Source organism: Eupeodes corollae, chromosome 2, assembly GCF_945859685.1.
Source record: "Eupeodes corollae chromosome 2, idEupCoro1.1, whole genome shotgun sequence".
Classification (NCBI taxonomy): Eukaryota; Metazoa; Arthropoda; class Insecta; order Diptera; family Syrphidae; genus Eupeodes; species Eupeodes corollae.
The window spans coordinates 133638883-133661461 of NC_079148.1; the positions used below are offsets into that span (position 1 = coordinate 133638883).

The 22579-nt window shown below is 34.6% G+C and overlaps 1 protein-coding gene across 1 annotated transcript in view; it reads right to left on the reverse strand.

Moving 5' to 3' along the window:
- The window catches only part of LOC129947835 (glutamate decarboxylase), a 49650-nt gene that overhangs the window by 21862 nt on the left and 5209 nt on the right, over nt 1-22579 (reverse strand). Inside the window, exon 3 of the mRNA XM_056058562.1 lies at nt 8145-8381. Within this exon, the coding sequence (XP_055914537.1) occupies nt 8145-8381 (237 nt within the window). The remainder of the gene's footprint in view (nt 1-8144; nt 8382-22579) is intronic.

Consider the following 22579-nt stretch of genomic DNA (forward strand, 5'->3'; position numbering starts at 1 on the left):
TTTGATCCAGGCCTTGTTTCTTTTATGTCTTAAGTTTTTTAGCAAGAGTCAAACCATGGAGGAGTTTTAGAAATATTGCGCTGTTTTTGCAATGGTGTGGTCTCATAAAAAAAAGTCAGAGAGAACACAGTGGAATTTATAGCTCATAAGTTTAATGTCACAGTTCTCAAAGAAATTATTCCATTTAACATTACATAGCAGGTTGAAAAGTTCATTAAGTCTGCATTTTTTAAAATTAAATTCAAGATTTTAATTGGAGAATGTTTTCGCGAACGTTATTCATTTTAAATAGATAACTCATTTTTGTATTGCGGAAAGTTTCGAAAAACTTTATCTACTTACAATAATATAGTTTTTTTTTAATTTCAAATCAGGTTACCTTTTATTATAAAGCTTCATTTCATATTTGTTTTTATATTTAATCGTATGAACTGCCACACAATTTATTTTTAGCCATTGTAAGGTGGCTTTTAAAATTGTCAAACGTCGTCGGTGTAAGTTGTCAGAAGATTTGAAGTCCAAAGTGGAGATGGATAGGGCAGTATATAGTCAACAATTCTATTTTTATTGCTTATCATGTGCTGCAGGCAGCCTTTACAGGAAACGGAGAAACAAGAGGAACTCTGACAACATACGTAAAACATCTAACATATAGACTATGCAAATAATAGATTTGATCTTGATCAAATGACAACAAAGGCGGAGAGAGAACGGAAATCATAGGGCTGAAAATCAACACGGGAAAAACTAAGATGGTCAGCTTTAGAAACTTCTAATTATCCTCTCTGACAAATATCGGTTAACAACCAGTAGACAAATTAGAGAGTTTTCAACATCTTTTGGAAGTATTGTGTCTATTGAAGGGTTCCGCCAACAAGATATTGCTAGCAGTATCGGGAAATCTAAGGCTGCGTTCAGCTTGATGTCAGCTCTACATTTATTTGGCTCTAACATCGAATCAGTACTGCTATACGGGTGAAGCAAAGCACCTATAAAATAATGGCAACGATTACGAGAAATCTGCAAACCCTTACTAATAACCGTCTACGAAAAATCTTACGGGTTTCTCACCCTAATGGTATAAACCAAAGAGTCAGGAGATGGAGAAGCAAAATACGATTAAGAATCAAATTATCTCACAGAACTTCAGTGAATTTAAAAGAAACTACGTTTGGCAGAAAGACATGATGTTTTCAACGGTTTATATGTTCTTGAAAATTTTAATTTTGAACAAGCCAAAGAAGAGGAACAGTACTTGAATGTTGTTTTTTTTTTCATATTGGTAATAATATGTGTTCTATCTAAAAGATGTAAGTCCTTCTCAGTGAAGCAAATGTTTTTTTTTGTCTTTGAATGCTTGACTTTATTTTTGTTCCTCAATTTTAATTCACACTTGAATAATTTCTGAAAGCCCTTTAACAAATACCCAGCTATCTAAAAAGTGTTCTAAAGCTTTAAATAAAAACACAAAAAACACATTCTTGTGAAAATCAAAACATTCTTTCACAACAATCGCAGAATTTCAATGAAATATCTTTGAATATTAAGGGGACCCCAGAGCGACGCGCACGGCGGTGGACGATGATGTCGGCAGCGAGTGAACGCAAAAATCCTTGTATCTAAAAGAATGAAACCATTTATGATCCATAATCTCTCATAAAATTCAATCCTATACAGCCCCCCGAACACACATATTGCAGAAGCTGGTTTCGAACCCTCGCTCTCTAGTTGCTATTTTTTTTTCCTGTCATTCCTCATCTCCTGCGTTTTAGGAAGAACTCTATAAAGGGAGCTTTAATCAAAATCCGTTGTTATTTTCTGACTCGCTGCACTGATCCCCTTCAACATGGGAGAAGAACTTAGCAAACAAACAAAAAATACAACAACAACAAAAAACAAAAAAAGGATGTATAGGATAAGGCTATGCTGTATGTAGAGAAGGTTGGTCGACTCGACTCGACATTCTCCATCTGTGGCAACATTTCAATTTGGCAAAATGTTTCTCAACGGATGATACTGCGTTAACGTTAACGTTAGTCTAGCTATAGCTGTCTGGGAAAAGCAACACACAGGCATATAAACTCTCACCAGAGACCCCAAATGGCTTCCATCAGAAAGGATTCGAATTCGTTTTCGGAAGTGTGCATTGTACGTAGTAACCCCACCCCAGCACCTGCTAGAGCAGAAGCACCAAACACTAGAAGGGAGATTTTCCTCTTCAATGGGATTTTAATCACACGACTTATGGCACCCAAAATGCGAATTGACATTGCTGCTGCCTTACGGTTTGGGAGGGCAAATCTTTTATTTGTTTGTCCATTTATATCCCAAAAGAGGAAAACATGTCAGTAGTTGGTAAGAGAAGGGTAGGTGGAGTGGGATTTGTGTTTTTCTTTTCTATTAGCTTCAATAAATGAGCATTTGATTATCTGTTATACCTTTTTTTAGTTCTTGCGTTGTTGGTATTGTGTATTATTATTAAAAATTTGACTACTGATCAATAAAGTAAAAGTTTTTTTGAAAACGGATAGCCAGGAGCAGGAGTGATGACAGATTGACAGAGATGTCCCGGATGGAACATATGGGTATTGCGATTTACGCAGGGATGCGTTTTACGTAAAAAGGGGTTGTATTTCTATACATATGAATTCTAATTTCCATCGATGCGAGAAGCTATTGTATCTTTGTTTCTATTGTGTTGCAGGTGTCTTTTGTTTTAGCCGCTTGTTTGTAAGCAATTTTTTCCGCTAAAACAGTTAAGGGCTTTTTTTTAGAAGATTTTCGGACATATCAGTCAATAATGCATCACTGGATTTCTTTCGAGGAATTGGTTTGAAGACTTAAGGCCAGATTTAATACTTTTGAAAACGGTAAAGATATTCATCCAAGTAAAAACCTTAATGTGAAAAGTTTTGAAGCAACGGAGATTTCGTCACTGAAATACTAGAAATATCGGATTTTAGAAATTTTTATCAACGAAAAAATAGTTAAGTTTTGATAAATAATTAAAGGAGGTTGTTGTGGAGGCCTTAACTTCGATAAAACAAAATGATAATGATGTTGACTTGATTAACCTTGAATTTATCACACTTTAGCTTCCTTTCATTGTGCGATTTGTAACAATATTTGGAAAAATTCTGAGTTTCAGAATGAAAGAAAGCAAAAACCATTGTACATGTAAAGTAAAAGATTTTCGACCAGTTGTCATTTCGACGTTTATATCTTAAGTATTTTAATAAGCAAGCTCTAAAAATATACAAAACAATCTTATTTCTAACAACCTTCTCAGTATCAGTGTGGATTACCCTAACAACGTAAATGCAAGTCAGCATTGGTTGTGACCCACACTGTTAATTTTCCGTCTGTCGGTTTGTCTTGCTTAAAAGGTTTGTAGATTTCAGTGTTATGTTGAAAAAGTTGTCAGTTGAATTATAAAAAAAAAATAACAATATTTTGCATGTTTAAGTTAAGAAGATTTTTAGTCGAAAACCATTTTTTACCAATTTTAGTAGCATTTCTTTTAAAAGGTTTTATTTGTTTTATAAACTAATACAAATTGGATGAATGAAAATAATTTGAAGTCAATGTCTTCTGTTATTCACGAGATATCGAAAACCGAACATCAATTTTTACCACTTTGGCGTACTATTTTTTGTAATTTTTTATAAAAATAGTTACGGTTGGATTTTTATATAAAAACTACTGAATGTCAAAAACAATTTTAGTTTTTATAAAAAAAAACTGTCAATTCGAATTTTTTCAAAGTCTTACGGAATGTTAAACAACCGCATTTTTTTTTATAATTCACAAGCACTCAAGGGGGTTATTAGTACCCTTTATATGTTTATATTTAAACATAGTGCGAGCGTTGGGAAAAAAGGGATGGATTTAAAGAGAGATACCGATGCACATTGGTCTTAAAGTTCTGAACTTCAAAATGGGAGGGAAAAATAGAGTTGGCCAAAGCATTCCACATTCTCGATGTGCGATTTTAGAAAGAATCTCTATACTTTACAGTACGCCCGAAATTGAGCTCAAGGGTAAACTGATGAGCATTCCTGGAAGTGCGAGTATTACGGCTGAATCGTTTAAGGGGTGGAATGCAACTGGCTGGTTCGACAGAATATTGCTCGTTAAAATATCGATAAAACAACGAAAGGCATGAAACGTTGAGGCGGTTTTCTAGCGATGTAAATGTTTCGATTATAGTTCTGTCGCCTATCATTTTTAAAGCCCTGTTTTGAATTCTATCCAAGAGATTTAAACTTGTTTTAGGGGCACCTGCCCAGATATGCGAATTATATTCCAGCTTTGGACGGATGAAAGCTTTGTAGATTATAGCCAGATCAGAAGGGGTGAAAAAGTCTTGCATCGTCGGAGAAATCCTAAGCACCTGGCAGCATTTTTAGCGCTATTGAATATGTGATCATTACATAAGAGGTTATCTGTAATACACATACCGAGTACTGATAGTTGATAGTTTCCTGGATGCAAGTGCCACTCATAGATAGTGGCATCGGGGGTGCATTACACTTGAAAGACAGGAGACAGCATTGAGTTTTCGAAGCATCAAATTATACACGGTTTTTGATGCTGTCAAGATCAGAATTTAATGAGATTACAATAAGGCACTATCGTCGGCGAGACAGTTTAATGGATTAGTTTAATGGATTAGAAGTGACAGAGTTTAATGGATTAGAAGTGACAGAGAAGAGATAATTTGTGAATAAAAGGAAGAGAGTCGGAGACGAAACGGAGCCCTGGGGTACACCAACATTTATTTTATGAATTTCAGACTTGCTATGGTAAAAAAAAAACAACCACTCTATTTTTTTGAGAGTCCTTTTTTCGTCTTTCTGCATTATTATCTCTATAACATAATCTATTTGAAGTCGATGTCTCTACTGGTTCTTGAGCTTTGGACTACGAAAAAAACTTCGCAAACATACGGACGTACGAACACATCTCAGACATCTCTTTAAAAATCTTTTATTTATACTCTTAGGACCTTCAAACGTCGAGAAATTCCAAAATTTTCAATGTGACACTACTTGACTCCAAATCTTTTTAAACCCTAAATCACTGGATACTTTTTAGAAGAATGTGACAGAGTTTTGAATGTACGACCAAGTCGTGGAAAAAGATCCGCTTATATCTAAAAAGCAGATAGAAATGTGTTGTTAGCAAAAGGGTAGATTGTCTTATTTTGCCAATATACTTCCGACGTTCAACAAGCATCTATACTTTGGCCACTTTGTGCCTCTATTTTTATGAACTGTTATAATAAACAAATAGTTAAAGATTGTTTTTTAATAATCTTTACCTTAATCCTACCAATTTAAAGCCCTTTTGCAGATAGATAATCAAATGTGTTAACTCTACCCTTAATATAAGTATGATTTTTAATCGAAGTCCTATACATTAAATTACCATTTCAACAGCTCTATAAGAAAGGTTTATTTAATACTTAGAGCTTTTGGTATAATTCGGGTCTTTATTAGATAAATTGATAAATAAAAGTACATGCTATCGTCAAGAAAGCACTTACATACCGACGTCTCGAACAAAACGTCACCTTCAACAGTCCTTACTTTAAGGTAGTCAAGGACTTCGTCTACCTAGGCTTCGCTGTAAACGCAAAACAACACCAGCGTTTAGATCGAACGAAGAATAACTCTTGCTAACCGCTGTTTCTTTGGCTAAGAAAGCAGTTGAGTACCAAAGCCCTCTCACGAGGGACCAATGTTTCGCTATTTAAGACCCTTATCAACCCCGTCCTGCTATACGGTGCAGAAGCGTGGACTATGACAAAAGCGGCCGATGATAGCACCTTAGGTCGTTTCGAAAGAAAAGTTCTTCGTGCGACGTACGATCCCGTATGCATAAAAGGTGAGTGGAGGAGAAGATGGAAAGACGAGCGGTACGGGCTGTACAGCGAAGTAGACTTATCCGGAAAGGTGAAAGTCCAACGACTAAGATGGTTGGGTCACGTAGAGCGCATGGAAGCCAATGCTCCGGCCCGGAAAGTCTTCGAATCCACACCCACAGGACAGCGCAGTAGAAGAGGACCACGGATCAGGTGGCGCGCACAAGTGGAAAGTGACCTCTAGCTAGGAACCGAGCTGGGTGAAAAAGTTTGCTAGTTCACACAGGACTGCGCCCCCTTAAGTAAGTAAGGTAAAGAAAAGTATGGGACTCTTACCGCATTTTAAAAAATCAACATATTATTGGTATTTCTCAAATTATAAATTACTGTAGTTGATGTAAAGAAGTAAATAATTCTTTTCCATAGCTCTTAGACAAATAGCTCATAAGGTTTGGCTCTTCTCAATTTTCGAACATTTTGTAACACTTTAAATATGAAGAGGATATTATGGCTAAAGCCACGGTGTACAAACAAATTTTGAAATTTTTAATAGCTATACAAAAACCAGTACACAAGGAGGTGACCAGTTTATTTTAAAATGCAGCATGCAGTTTTAGATAAAGGAATTATTCAACCTGTCAATTATAAATCATAAAAATAAAAATAATCGCAATGAATGTTATTAGGGACTTATGAAGTTAATTTTTAGTTATTTATGCACCATCATGTCATATTCCCTATCATTTTGTTACCAATTGTGTTTTTCGAGCAAACAAATAATAATTTGCATGCCGCGTGGCTTCTACTTTTACATCGAACATTTTTCAATTCTGAAGCATTTTTATCACAACCACCTTGTTTATTCAGCCAAAGTATCATATATCTGGTTATAACTATGTACATTTCAAAAACAATACCATAAGCTCTATTCCCAAACGTCCTACCCAACCCATCTGCATCATAAAAAAAACCACACAATAAGGAAGTGTCCTTAAAATATATAGGCTTATCTTCTCTTTTGACGCCGAAGAATTAGGGTTAGGATTAAATTGAAAATCCTAACAAAATGTGCATCCAAGAAGATAACGACATTAACAACACCATTTTATGGCCCATTGAATACTGAATAACAATCACTGATCCTTTTCACCTTTCATTTGCAGCGATTCTGGGACGCCCGACGACCGCCGCCCGACTCCAACGACAACGACGACGGTAATCCTATTTATGATTTGCCTCTGGTGGTCTTCATAGTCATCGCACCACTGTTGTCCTTTGATTTTTAATATCACAGGGGATCTATAGTTACATGATATTTATGTTCAGGTCTCTTCAAAAATATATAGAAAAGGGTGAACATGAACGTATAGAAAAAAAAGACAACCGTATTGCTTTGAGAGTCTTCGAACTTACTACACTCAAAATTGAAAAGTCAAGCCATCAATCAAAACGTGCAGCGTATGTTTCACCACAATCTTTCCCTCAACCCAAGTTTTTTGAGATTTGATGCTATTCAATAATAATGTAACATCAACAACAACAAAAAATAACCACCAGAAGATAAAAAAAACTCAAGCATATTGTCAAAGTTTCCCGTCCCGTGCCGTGCCATTGCAAACTTTTGAATTATGGTTCGCCTCGAAAATTAAGGACCACTTCTCTTACTTTTAATCTAATAGCGCACGTGACCACAATATTGTTATCAACACTTCTTCTTCCTCGGGGGAGCGTTCTTCTTTCTTCCGTTCTGCCCCGAAATTCCCTTTTGCTTAGGTATACGTAGAATAGAACGGATGTTACTACCAGTGTCACTACCCAGGATATACTTTGACGTTATCGCTAGAAAATAAGGATATGTGTGCTATGAAACATTCACGAGCGGTGCGGTGGCGGAAATTAAGCTCACAAAAGGAGTGAGAATGAGTTTCAATTGATTATTTCAATAAACATCGTTTGTGGTGAAGCACATTTTGATTGATTGATTAGATTAAGTTGTTCCAAATGATGAAGGATATTATATAGAGCGGGAAGCTGAAAGAGAGAGAGAGACTTTCAACACAAAAGCGTGTGGTTGCTGTTGTTATTGTCATCATCATCATCGTCGTAGTCGTCGTCATCAGTTTGAATGGGAGCTAATCAAGAACTAATTAGTTTTAGATGTTTACACACATAACTTTGGGAATAATTTAACTCAATAAAATGGGCGAAAACATATCAGGACGATATATGAATCCTTAAAAAATAAGGAAGAATTGTATATAATTTAATTTAAACTTACCGGTCTTGACTTGATACTTCAACGTGGTAGCACAATCCTCGATGAGTTGTTGAAGAGTAACAGCCCGATCGGGAATTTCCAAATCCAGGAGACGTTTCATGTCTTCTGGATGATGGAAATCCAAAACTTTTTCATTTCGATCGTTGGTACTCTTCACGAAATCGAGAAGAACATCGATAACTTTGAGAAGAAATTCTCGGGTCTCTGAACCAGCAGTGACTGTTGTAGGCAGCAGGTCTGAAATTAAAATACAAAGTTGAACAACAAATTAGTATAGCACTACATATTTTAACTCTTGTTAAATCTAGAAAAATATAAGTTACACAGAAGGAAGAAAAACGTCAAAATAATATTTCGGGTAAGCCCTGAAAATCTACTTCGTTTCAATAGACACAAAAGCCTTTTTATGTAAGTTTAATCATTTTCATAACATTTTTTCTTTATAAATAATTTTCGCATACTTTGGGAAAGTTCTGTTATCAAAAAATAGAAAACACACGTTTAAGCCATAATTATAAAGAAATGACGACGTAGTTAATAAAGCTATTTGTTTGTCAAAAATTCCGGATTTCAGCTCCTAAAGCTGTTGAACCATAAATTAAAATAAAAACCGTTTCAACTACGTTGATGTTGAGGTGTAGCATACATTAACTTCAGGAACTTTTCCCCTTTCCGAAAACTTTTTAAATCGACAGCCGTTTTAATAGAGAAAAATATTGAAACAAATATTTTTCAAATATTGGGCCTAGATGGTCTTTTAACGGTATAGAACTTTAAGTAAAAAACACTTTATTAGCTGGTGGCCACTTTGTCAACTGTCAAGTGATTTATTTTTAGTTTGGTTTGACATTTCAAAATAATTACACTGTTACCTGAGCGTCTCTTCCAAATTGTACTAATTTATTTTGAAATTGTATTGATAATTTATACATATAAATAAATTTTACTTAGTCATTAAAGCTCACTTTTAGTTGAATGGATAGGTTAATTAACAAAACTTCTGCTGTGGTTTCAACAAAGTTGCACAACATGTCACAAAGTTTATGAAACATTTGATTTATTAAACGTAAAATTTGGTGACAACATAGTTTTAGGTTACGGACCAATGAATTGGTCGAAGATCGTGCGATTTAACACTGCTTGATTATTTTGTGTGGGGATATGTAAATCGTTACGCCGATAAATCCGAATCGATTAACCACTTGAAGGGCGGAAACTCTCGTTGCGTTATTGCAGATATACTGTGGAACAAATGTTGGAAAAAGTCATTCAAAATTGGACCTCCGTATTAGACAACGTCCCAGCCAGCCAATCATAAGATTATCCTTCAAATTAAATAAATTTTGTGTCTATTAAAAAAATCGTCTTTGCCTGATTCCATTTTAATTTTCTATACCTCTAAAGAAGACACTTTATAAAAAAAAGAAATAATTATTAGAACCGCTATAATTGTATTAAAAGTTTTTGATTTCTCAAATGAGAAAAATATGGGCCAATATTTTTAAATATTAGTGTCGGATGCATTCAAAGTCCTCGTATCACATGAAAAAGAAAGAGGTTCACCGCAATGTGCCCTGCAACAAGCGTAACTATGTACATCAACGCATTGGCGTCAGAAGATGCTGCAAACAGGTGCTACAGCAGGACCCTTTACAGAATAACCAAAGAGGTGACCGGTGCAAACAGCTCAAAACAACACATGGAGAAAGAAGTATACTGTACTGTGATAAGTTTGGTGGATGAGGAAGTCAGAAGGTGGAAAGAACACTTTTCCGCGGTTTAAACTGAGTGTCTGCAAACAACGTGCAGCCGATACCTCCTGAAACTCTTGAAGAAACTAATTCCTGAACCCGCACCGCACATCCCAGTAAAGATGAGATCGTTGCCGCAATTAAAGCACTTAAGAACAACAAAGCGGTAGGACTTGATGGAATTCGCGCAAAGCTTTTACAAGCAGCCCCAACATCATCAAGCGACTGCTTCATCCGCTTATAAAAAAAAGCCTGGACCACCGATAACTTCCTCCATGAGTGGAAGAAGGGAATTATCGTCAAGCTTCCAAAAAAAGGAGATCTTACAAAGTGCGAAAACTGGAGAGGAATTTGCGTTCTACCAGCCGTTGCCAAAATAGTATCAAAAGTTATACTGGAACCCGATGCCGAACAAGCAGGATTCAACCCTGGATCATCTTGTATTGATCATATTAACACCCTGCGTATCATTATTGAACAGTGCATTGAATATCGATCACCACTTCACCTGCTGTTCATCAACTTCGAGAAGGCCTTTGATAGCGTTAACAGGGAGTATATCTGGTTAGCTTTGCGGAGGAAAGGCGTCCCAGAAAAACTAATTGCTATTATTCAAGCACGATGGTAGGTTGTTAGATGATTTTGAAATCCGAAACGGAGTCAGAAACGGCTCTATTCTGTCGCCAATATTGTTTTTGTTGGTGATAAGGGATGTACTGCACTTAGCTCTTTCAGGTAGCGGTGGGATATAATGGATTTTGACATCTTATTTATAGCACTTAGATTACGCGGACGATGTATGCTTATTGCTTTCTCTCTCATAGGATCCTTGATCTCCATCAAATGACAACAAGTGTGGAGGAAGAAGCAAAAGTTGTGGGGTTGAAAATTAATTCCGGTCAAACAAAAATGATCAGCCTCGACCGACCATCCTCTCAAATAAAGATTTTCTCGCAAACGGTGGAAAAAGTGGAAAGCTTTCAATACCTTTTAAGCATCGTTTCTATCGAAGGCGGAACCAAACAAGACGTCATCTGCTGCATCGGCAAAGCAAAAGCGGCGTTCGGTATGCTGTCAAAAATTTGGAGTCATTACCCTATCAGCTTAAGAACAAAGCTACGACAGTTTCGCACAAATGTCGAATGTGTTATTATTAAAGGGTGCAGCACTTGGAAGGTTACTTCAGCCATAAAAAGAAAGCTGCAAACCTTTGTAAATAGATGTCTTAATAACATCCTAAGGATTTTCTGGCCAAACCGTATTTCAAATGAGGTCCTTCATAGAAGGACAGGACAGGAACCTATAGAATCTATAGTACGAAGACTTAAGTGGCAATGGATTGGACATACGCTTCGAAAAGGTGACGACTGCATTGCAGGCCAATCAATACAGTGGAATCCGCTCACACAAGAAGGAAGAAGAGGTAGACGACCGAGAAGCACATGCCGACAGTCGAGTCGGAATCAGAGACACTAGACAAGAGTTGAAGGGAGCAGAAACACATCTCTGAAAACCGTACACGATGGCGCGTAGGCGTAGTAGAGGCCCTATGCCCCTTAAGGGGTTCCCAACTTACTTAGCAGGTCTGTGGACCTAAGTAATTGAGGAAGTAATCAAAATTGCGAGGTAAAAACGACAACATTAGAGTCAAGTAGGTGGTAGGTCTATATGAAATTTGATTTAAAAAAGGTATTTTAAAAGCCACACAATTATTGTAAAAGTCAACTTATAAAGAATTCCATTCAATGAGCGTATCAGAGTATATGGCTGATTTAACATCTTTAGACATTTTTTAAGGAACAATGTTTAATCAATGATCTCTTCCGAAAAAGTGAGTATTCCAAAACTGTGTTCAATAAATTGAATTCTGCATACGTGTCCACAGTGGATTTATTTAAAATTTTTGCAAACAGAAACGACATTTCCCTCTATACTTCATATTACCGGAAACATGTTTAGGTTTCAACTTTACAAAATCTTAAATATTAATAACTTGAATAGGCCTTGAGGTACTTATAATTCGAACAATTTAACTTTGAAACATTTCACTGTTCAGCTTATTGTTAGCTGACATTCTAAAGGATCGTACTGCTTTAAAATTAAGATTTTTGGTAATCAAATAACTATAAGTAAAAAGTGTCAAAGACAAAATTAACTAACTCAGTTTCGTCCACATTATTTTCATACATTTAATAATTATGTAGATAATGTTGTGATAAAACTGGCACGCAAAAATGTTGACAACTAAAACATTTCCTATCTACCAAATCATAAACTTTAGTCATTAAAATGTCTCGAAATTCCAAACAAAATCCTGAAAGTACGTATTTATGTAACTTAATTAATATCAATGCCTTTTGAAATTTCTATAACCCAATAATTATTGAAATCACAGCACAGAAACAAACTTTTTCTCTTCTTACGTATTCATACTTATTTTCTTTGATTCCGAAAATAATTATTTAACACATTTATCAAGAGTACCGCACATTTTAGCTCCAGGAAAAACTCGATAAAATCTTAACTTTTCGCTGATTGTGTATAAATGATATTTTGTATTTTATAGAATTTTGAGAATTTTTAGTTTTAATTTACAAAACTTTTCTCAATTAACGGCTGTAATTAAAACTATATATACTCTGGTGGTGTTGTCATCAACATCTTGGCAGTACCGAAGTCGGCGTTCATTGTCGTCATGGTGAACTGGTTATGAAATGAAATAACAATTAACCATCAAGAAGAAATCTTTTACATATATTCTTGATTCTGAAATTCTGCTCTGACGATTAAGTTTTACACTTGTTTCGTATATTATGCGACTTTTCAAACAATCCAAATCCAGTTTTCTTTTTTCTGTTTTTCTTGTGTTGGATAACTTTTTCCACCCCATAAACAACAACGGCATTGCTGACGTTTTACTAGTAGTAGCAGTAGTAGGAACTCTTTTTAAATTTCTACATCCCAACAACCACCCCCCGTGCCACAAACACAAACACAAACCACCTCAACCTCTTTTCCTTAGCAAGCAAATTACGATCAGATCCTGCGTCGAGGATTACTTTATGTAGCTTTCGTTTCGTTACAAGCCCAAGCCGGTGTGTGGCGCTTTACTGCCTGGCAAAATGGAGTAGATTGTAAGTACCGCATTTATTTCATTTCGGTCTGCGCCACTTTTCTGCACCCCATCTTACCTAACAACACCCTCAGCTCCAGCTCCAGCTCCAATGCTTTGGATGGAGGATGAATGTAATCTAGTGGTGGTGGTGGCGGTAGTAGGAAGTAGGTATATACAACGTACGCCACTGGAGCTACTTGAATAATTGCTAATTGAGGATTTGGATTGCCCGCAGTGGGATTAAATTGTCGTAGTTAATGGCTCAGAAAGAGCAACTATTCCAGGCTGTGTCCTATGGGCTAGGATACGAGTCTGTTGTTGGTGTATACAGAGAGGATGCAAATAACTGAAGAAATTCAAATTTATAGCCTGCTGCAGGATTACGCGTTGGTTTATTGAATTGAATCGGTGTTTAAGTGCGGAATATTGGATCATCCAAAAACGAGGCTTTTTCCGATGATGATGTTGATGTTGATGCCAATGTTGGTCTGATGTGAAACCGGATACAATTGCTATATATGCTACCATATAAGCTACAGCACGTTTTTGAACAATTTTGTATTTCGCAACAACATATGCTCCATATTTGGGGGCGGATATGCTAGCGGCAATTCAAACCGGAAGCTGCAATTATTGTGTTTCGTTTAATTTAACCAGTTCTGCTATTAATTGCACAGAAAGGCGTGAAAATCATCCAAATTAGTACCGGAAATTTTAAAATTTAATTAAAAAAAAAAAACTCTACAGAAAAGGAAAACACAAACAACAACTGCCAGAACTATAATAACATAGGGAGAACGGAAGCAGGGAAAAATTGTAGGCATAGCATCATAAAAATGGCTGCCGTTTCCGAACGATTCGCTGGTAATTAAATTCAACCGGCCGTAAAGTATATCAAATTGATTGTACGAATATAGTACAGTTAAAAACAAACGTGCTGTGTGATGCGAGAAAATCGTATAAACAAATTAATACAAAAAATAAACGAACACATTTGTTTTATAAATGATTTTATTGCAATTTTATTTTTAAGGGCTAATGGATAATGGAATTTTCAAGAATTTTCAAAATTACTTCAATAAATCAGCGGCACATTTTCAATTTTGGAAAAAATACCCATCTAGCAAATTCCACTTCACTAAAACGTATTTAATATGATGCCGAGTTGACACACGATAGAGTGCAGTCATTTCATACATACATACGTATATAGGAAAAGCCACCCCTTTTTGTGGCTGATGGGTTGATGGGCTGAGTTGAGTTTCACTCGAAACATCGCATATCGCATACATACCTACTGAAGGACACCAAGAACTTACCCTTCAGCAGAAATTCCAGAACAAATATAAAATTCCAACCGACATGTAATCGAATGTAATATCCTGTGACTAAACGGTTTATATTTGTACCATTCGCTGGGTTTGTCCCGGCTGCTGGCTACCGTATATACCATGTACCCTATGTAGCATGCCAGAGCACACGTTAAAGGCTGAAAAATGTTGTGTGAGTTCGGCCGACACGAACGCCACGAGGGTAAGGTATATTTTTGTAATCTTCAATATGACGTGGGGTGACTTTAGTACCTTATGACTGAGCGCATTATATTTGTACAGCATCATCAGCAGTACAGGAGTTGTAACAGGGGGTTGTAGAAGTGGTACGGTACCTATGGTGTGTGCTGAATCTGATGCTGAAATCTGTTCCATCACATGGTCGACTTAAGACAATTTATCACAGACAGAAGTAAATGTGTCGGACATACGAAATGTTTGTCTTTTTATTTGTTTTGTACTTAAACATTAAGGACTTGGGTTGACGCTTGGTCTTGATTTTTTGTGTTTTATTGTTTAGTAAGTGCAAAAAGTGTTTTCTTATACAAAATGGTACATATTTGCTATTTCTGCTTTTGCTGTACCTTTATAAACTAACTTTTCTTGTGAAGTGACATTTGGACTTTTTCCAAGTTAATGGATTGATCTGGTGAAGAACGAACGACGAGAGCTTTCTAGTTTGAAATTAGAAAAACAAGTTATATTTGTTGTTATCTTTTTCTTTCTTCTTATTATTGAAATCAATATTTAAAAAATGATTTTTGTTCCACTTGATAGCATTTTTACGAAGTGGACACAACCAAAGTGGAATGAAGGAGAAAATTGGTGCTCACCAAGAAATAACAGACTAATGGTCGTAGTTTGGTAAATGTTTTCAAAGTGATTTGTCACCAAAATGAAGAAAACAAAAACTCAACATAGCTATACACAAAAGTTTGACAATTTTTGTATGAGTTTCTAACAATTAACAATGTTCGGTAGTTTCTAGAATAGCATCAATATTAAGGACACAGATGAGTTACATAAGTTAAATTGATAAATGATTGAGTTTTAACGTTCAAACAGACTTGAATTCACTGTTATAATCTCTTTAAAAGGTTTTAACTTTAAAATTGATTTGAAAGATCTCTTTTCCAATGTGTTCAAGGGGATAGGCTATCCTAGAATTTTTGAAAACAAATATTGTTTTGAATCTGAAATTGTTTCCTAAAATCTTAAAAATGTTGTGAAAAAAGATTTTGGCCGGGAAAGCTTTTTAGCCCTCGGTTTTCTTATTTTCAAAACTTTAAACACGTTTATCTAAATACTGCCTTTTTTAAGTTTACCCACAATTTGGACAATTTTCAACGGATTGAATTAAAATTTCAAATATATTTTTAAAAACACACTTTTGATATCAACAATTTTATTACGATTTGTTGGAAAAATTTGCAGTTGTTGGGTACAATCAAAAACAAATTAATAGACTCATTATGTTAGATAAAACCCCATTTCTGTAATTCCATTTATTGTGTACTAGCTAATTTTGAAAGCATTCTGTTGGTTGAAACATGAGGTAAGTGCAACTTTCATCCGTAGAATAAAATCAATAAATTGGGAGACACAACAGCCCGTAGACCAGGGCTCTTGACATACAACTCTTAACGAATCCTGTGAGCGAGTCATGTCAGGGATGGAGGGGACCTGCATTTTTATGCCGAATCCAAACGGCTAATTTGAGAAAGCACTTTTTATGATGAAAATAATATTACTCTTGGAGAATTTTTCAATTTCTAGCAAAAGGCAGTACCCGGAAAAAAACTTTAGGTAAGGATTAAACCTAAGTCATCTATTATTACAGTTCTACACACTCAGGCCTTTAACATGTTAGTCATATGCACATATTAATACCCCATTATGCTTCTACACTGTCTGACGTAAAAGTTTTTAAAAAGCACTTAAAAGCATGTAAAAATAGTGGATAGAATGCAATTTTGATGGAGTAACAAAATGTCAGCTTTCAAAACTTATTTAGAAACCTGTTAAAAATTTGCGATTGGCTTTTACAATTAACTCTGCTTAAAAATAAGTAAATTAGGTGGCGCAACAACTCTCAGCCATTTCTGCGTGCGAGTAATGTTTTCAGGGATAAAGGGGGCCTACAGTTTAATGCCGAATCCGAGCGTCAAATTTGAGAAAGAACTTTTTCATGACAAGAATTACTCTTGGAGAATTTGTCAATTCCTCGCAAGAGGAAGTAGCCGTGAAAAAAACTTCAGATGACATATAGGCAGGGATCGAACCCAATACCTGTTGGATGACATGCCACGGGTACTGCAGAAACAAACTTAAGGTAGGGATTAAACTTTAGACTCCTATTATGCCAGTCCTACACAAATCAAGCCACGGGTTAGTCATATGCACTTATTAATACCCCATTATGCTTCTACACTCTCTGACGTAAGATTTTTTAAAATGCATTTAAAAGCATGTAAAAGAAAAGTGGATAGAATGCAATTTTGATGGAGTGACAAAATGTCAGCTTTTTAAAATGGGTTTATAAGAACCTTTCAAAAGTTTGAAATTGGCTTTAACAATTTACTTCTTAAAAATAAATAAATTAGGAGGCGTAACAGTCCGTTGAGAAGTAGGGTCTAGTGACTTACAACATTTGCGAGTAATGTTCATAAAAATGGAGTTTTAAGCCGAATTCGAACGGTTAATTTGAGAAAGCACTTTTCATGATACGAATTATTACTCTTGGAGGATTTGCCAGTTTCTCATATAGCACAGGTTTAGATGGCACAGGCAGGGATTGAATCCAAGACCTCTGGCGTGACAATCAATCACTAACCATCACGCCACGGGTACTGCTTTACTTGAAAAACTATAAGTGCAATTTTGGAATCATGTCAACATAAGAGCTTATTAATTGAAAGCACTATAGCTAAAGCAAACCAATTAGAGCTGTTTGAAATTTTGCCGTGGTACTTTCCAATGAAAAACAGAAAAGTAAAAGAAATGGGTATCTAAAAGAAATAATCTTCAGAAAAGTCGTGAAACTTGTTCTGGAAGATTCTCGACTATATGAGAAACTACTTGCAGAAATGGTTGAAGTATCACCTACAACCATTTTGAAAATTCTGCATGACCATCTTGGCATGTCTTAGGTCAGTGCAAGATGGAAAAAGCTGAAAATGCTTTCAGCTGTTGAAAAGCGACAGCGAGTAAAGTCTTCTCGTGAACTTTTGAATCTCTCTAATGGAAAGAGAGATGAATTTATTGCCCAAATCGTAACTGAGGATAAAACTTAGGTTCATCATTTTGAGCCTTAGTCAAAACAGGAGTCGATGTAGTGGCGCAAAAGAGAGAACCCCCTTAGAAGTTGAAGAAAAGCTGGAAAAATCATGGGTACAGTCCTTTGGGATTCGCATATTGGTTATTGATTACAATAAGAAAAGGATCCTACGCTAGCATTCTACATAATTTAAAAGAAGCCATCGTAGAAAAAAGGAGACTAAATGGACAAAAGGCGTTCTGTTTTTGCATAAGACAATGAACCAGTTCACAAGAGTCACGTTGCTATGACTGCCTTGCAGAAATGTGGGTTCAGTTTATTAAATCACCTTCCTTATAGCCCGGATTTAGCCCTTTGATTATTTTGTATTTCCAAATCTGAAGAAAGAACTTCTTGTAAAAAGATTTAATGATATTGGACAGGTGAGGTCGGTAATTTCTTTATATTTTCAAGGACTTGACAAATTATTTATAAATATAAACTTTTCGGAAGATCTGAAGTACATTAGGCTTAAGGGAGAATATATTGAAACGAACAAATAAAAATGTTGTAAATTTCATACCCCTTTCTTTCTATTCCGCGAACTTTTTGACCCACCCTTGTATTTTAATTTCTTTAAAATTATTCGTTTTTTTTTTAAATCAACAGTTCCTTTTTTTTAATTAATAAAACTGAGAAAACAAGATACAAAATAAATGAATGTAAGTTATTTTCATTGTTTTTTACTGATTTGAAGAGGGGCCTGAATACTTTTTGTTTTATTAAGAACCACCCCTATACAACGTACCCCATCCAAACTTGTTACCCTTGCTTTTCATTTTTTACATTTTTTATAATTGTAGGTTCGAAATGAACAGAGTTTTATGTTCATAGCTTTAGATATTTGCATTCCTTATCCTTATGTAAATATGAATTCTCAGCACAGTCATCGTTCGTTTCCATATGAATTTTTGTTTTGTTTTAGCATCTTTTCAATTAAAATTGTTTTCGAAACTGCAAATAATTGTTTGTTACCTTAGGCGAAATATGTATTATCTCGACTCGGCGCGATCCAAATAGTAATAATTACTTGTGAAAGAGACCCTCATGTTGTAAAGTGAACAAAGATATCAATTTATTTTCATTTGTAGGGTTTGTTCTTTTGTTTTGATTTTTTTATGAAAAATATGAACACACATGTTTTGTTTTGTTAACACTTTACATTGAAAGCATCATGCAAGCTGTTATCCAAAACAAATGAAGAGTTTTAAAAAAAATACTAACAAAGAAATGGAAATTCCATTTTCTAGGACATTGTTTTTTATAACTTCGATTGTCGTACATGTGACGTTTTCAAATGTGTTTTTAATGACAAAATTGAAATTCAATAGATACTTTTTTTTCTAGGAAGAAAGAGTTCTCAATTTCTATTTAGACTATTTTTGTATACAGATTATGCTACTTTTGTAGATATTTAGCAATAAGTTTAGTTAAAGATGATAGCATTTGAAAAACGTTACGTACCATTTGTTTAGCTTGAAACAAATTCTAACTTCTGCAGATCTATAAATAAGATTTGAATTTCTTACACCAAATTTAACTTGGATGAATTTATTTTGAAACTATTTTCCTTTCAGTTTAATATGAACACACAAATTTTTCTTCCAATGAAGTTTCTGTGACAAAAATATATTTTTTATTGTTGCAAAAGTGAAAAACAAAAACAAAAGATTATTTCGGTTAAACTAAAACTTAAAGGTAACCATATATTCTGTAAACTTTTAAGAATTGAAAGTTTTCAAAAAAACATTGTATTTGTGGATACTTCTGGAAGAAAAACAATACTTTTCGATTCTATTTGGAGCATTATTTGAATTTTCTTTTGTTGTTTGTTTTTGGAAGTTTGTTGTGCAATGTTTATTGTTTCCAAGTTAAATACTACAATTCAAATGATTCAAGTCTCTGAATCCAATGTTGATCTCCTTAATTTCCATTTTTTTAAACCATTTCTCATCTAGAAACTTAACTCATTTTACTAGATGCTAAAAATGTCAACTCACAGTAAATATTTTGACAGATAGATATATGAGTATATTTATTTTCTAAGGTGGTGCTTACATTGGATTGTTTTCGACTGTTTCGGGGTCACGCAAAAAAAACACGATTAAAAGAATAAAACCTAAGTTTTTATCACCTTCCAAAACCCATTTGCTTTTACATTTTTGTATTTGTTATGTCGATAAATACAAATCTTTGGATTGTTTTTATTTTCACCCATACATAGAATTAACGCCTGAGTTTCGCGCGCACACATAGAATGAAGTCATACATCAGCTGTTCGTTGTGGCTTGTAAGCAAACTAAAATAGCTACCGACAATTTATATGTTCATAAAGATTGGTTTTAGCCACGCATTTTGACGTCTCATATCTGTTAAACATTTCTTTAAACGAGTGGTTTCCAAAAATAAATAAAACTCACATAATTTATTTGTATAGCCAATCGTTTAGCTTTATTATGAATATAATGTTTTGCTACGTTTTGAAAGTTATTTCCAGTAAAGGTAGACGCGCCTGGCTTTAATAAATTTCAGCCGGGTGGTAAAATTTTCGACCACTTTGTGCGTAAAAAAAACGCACATAATATTTTCGTAAACAAGCGGCTTTACATTGCTCTACAACTAATAGTTAAGCATAATATAATGTTTTGCTACGTTTCGAAAGTTATTTCGAGTAAGGGTAGACGCGCCTGGCTTTAATAAATTTCAGCCGGGTGGCAAAATTTTCGACCACTTTGTGCGTAAAAAAAACGCACATAATATTTTCGTAAACAAGCGGCTTTACATTGCTCTACAACTAATAGTTAAGCAGCGTTAAATCGCTTGATCTTGGAAGCAGGCCTACGACGCACGCACGATAATATGCTCATGAAAAGTTTGCTTTAATAAATTGATTGTTTCGTTGGCTTTTGGCATATTAACATTATTTTGGTAATATCTTTGCAAAACTTGCAAACTTTGTTCAGAAATAAGTCTATTATGAAATGACAAACTAAACTTAGCACAAATCAAGTGAGAGCTGTCAAAAGGACCAACTCTATGAAAGTATTTGAAAACCATACGTCAGCTATCTCTTTACTTCGTCTCAAATTCGTGCAATTTCAAAGGGTAAATATAAAGGCCCTAGACGCTTAATATTATTGTACAGACTTTGATATTGCACAATATTATTCAGCGTCTAGAAATAATATTGCAAGGCTGTGCAATATTAATGAAGTAAATCAAAACCATTTTGATAAAATTTTAATATTTTTTTAAAAATCAAAAATAGAAACAATGATATTTTTGTTCATCAAATATTATTGAGGTAGCTTGTGCAGCAAAAAGAATGTTTGAAATCTGTTCATTGGTTCATCAATCAGTTTGTTTTTGAGAAGATTCGAATCTTCTATTTTGGCCAAAAATTTTGTATGGGGAATACTGTTATCTGTAGTATTAAAAAAAAGCGTCCAACGTGAATCGTCTCAAAAACTCAAAAATTCTCAATTTTGAAGTCAATCGACCGAATGGTTTGGGCTGTAGGGGAGAAGACAGAAAGACAAATGGAAGGAATCGGGGACCCAATTTTTCGACTTCTCTACCGTCGTAATGCCATGTTTGATTTAAATCTCGAAATCCTGAAACTGATAAACAGCGAATAATAAAGTGGTGCAGTTGGAATAGTTTTATTTTGAAGCAATGCAGTTTCTTAGAAACTTGGAGGAACCATTCACTTTGCAAAGCAGCATCCATAAAGAAAGCATCAGTTTCTGTGTCGAATTTTTTATTTTTGTCGCAAAAGTGAAAAATAAAAACAACACATTATTTTGGTTAAACTAAAACTAAAAGGTAAACTTTTTGAATTGAAAGTTTTAAAAATAAATTACATATATTTGTTGACACTGCTGGAAGAGAACACAATACTTTTCGATTCACGTTGCAAGGCAGCATCCATTAAGAAAGCATCACTCAGCATGGTGTCTGAATTACACAAGTGACAGCTTTCAACTAAATTATTGTGAAAAATATTGGATCGTCTGGGGTAGCCTAGCCAATATTGAGCATCTAGGGAAGCTTAAGATATCTAAGAAGATTGATTTACGGAAATCAAATAATGTTTTCTTTGTTATTTACTTAATAAGTTTAATACAAAACATTCTCTTTTTAATGTTTAGACAGAAATAGTGAACAATTCTTTGAAACCTTTTGATTCAGGGATTAGGGAGAAAACACAAATTCATGATAAATTGTTTTTTTAAATTTTAAAATAAAGCTTTGCTAAATTATATTTCTGATTGTGAAATTATGCCATTGTAAATAATTAAGTATTATATATTTTTTGTGTGACAACAGAAGTATCTTGCCATCGACTATTGTTACTTAAAAAAATTATTTGGTTTTCGTTTTTTAAATCATAAGGATTCTTCTTGTTCTGTATCGTCAAATTAGCTTAAATTTAATTACAAACCAAGAGGACTGTTTTTTTAAGTGTGGTTTTTATAAACTAACAGATTTTAATAAAATTATTTTAAAATAAACTTCATTTGCATTTTAATATCAGTCTAATGATGATATCGAAGTTGAAAATAACAAAGATCCTTGCTAACGAAAGTGATTGGGCTGTTATTTTTATTGTAATTATTCCTAAAAGGGGTGATTAAATTAAAAGGACCTTTTTTAAATGTTTCTTTTGCATTTCATTTGACATTTATCAATTTCAGACTCAATTCGAGGAATGAAAAGATGTACAATCGAACAGAGCGTTAAAGTTAGTCAGGCTTATTTTTAAAATATGCGTTCAAATCAAAATGCATTTCATGCACTTCACGATTTGTTTGGCCAATTTAATCGTGCAAGCTGGGCCTATAGGAGATGTGAAAGTACCAGTGCATGCTCGTACAGTTATTTTATTTATTTATTACATATTATTTAGTCTTGCACAGTAA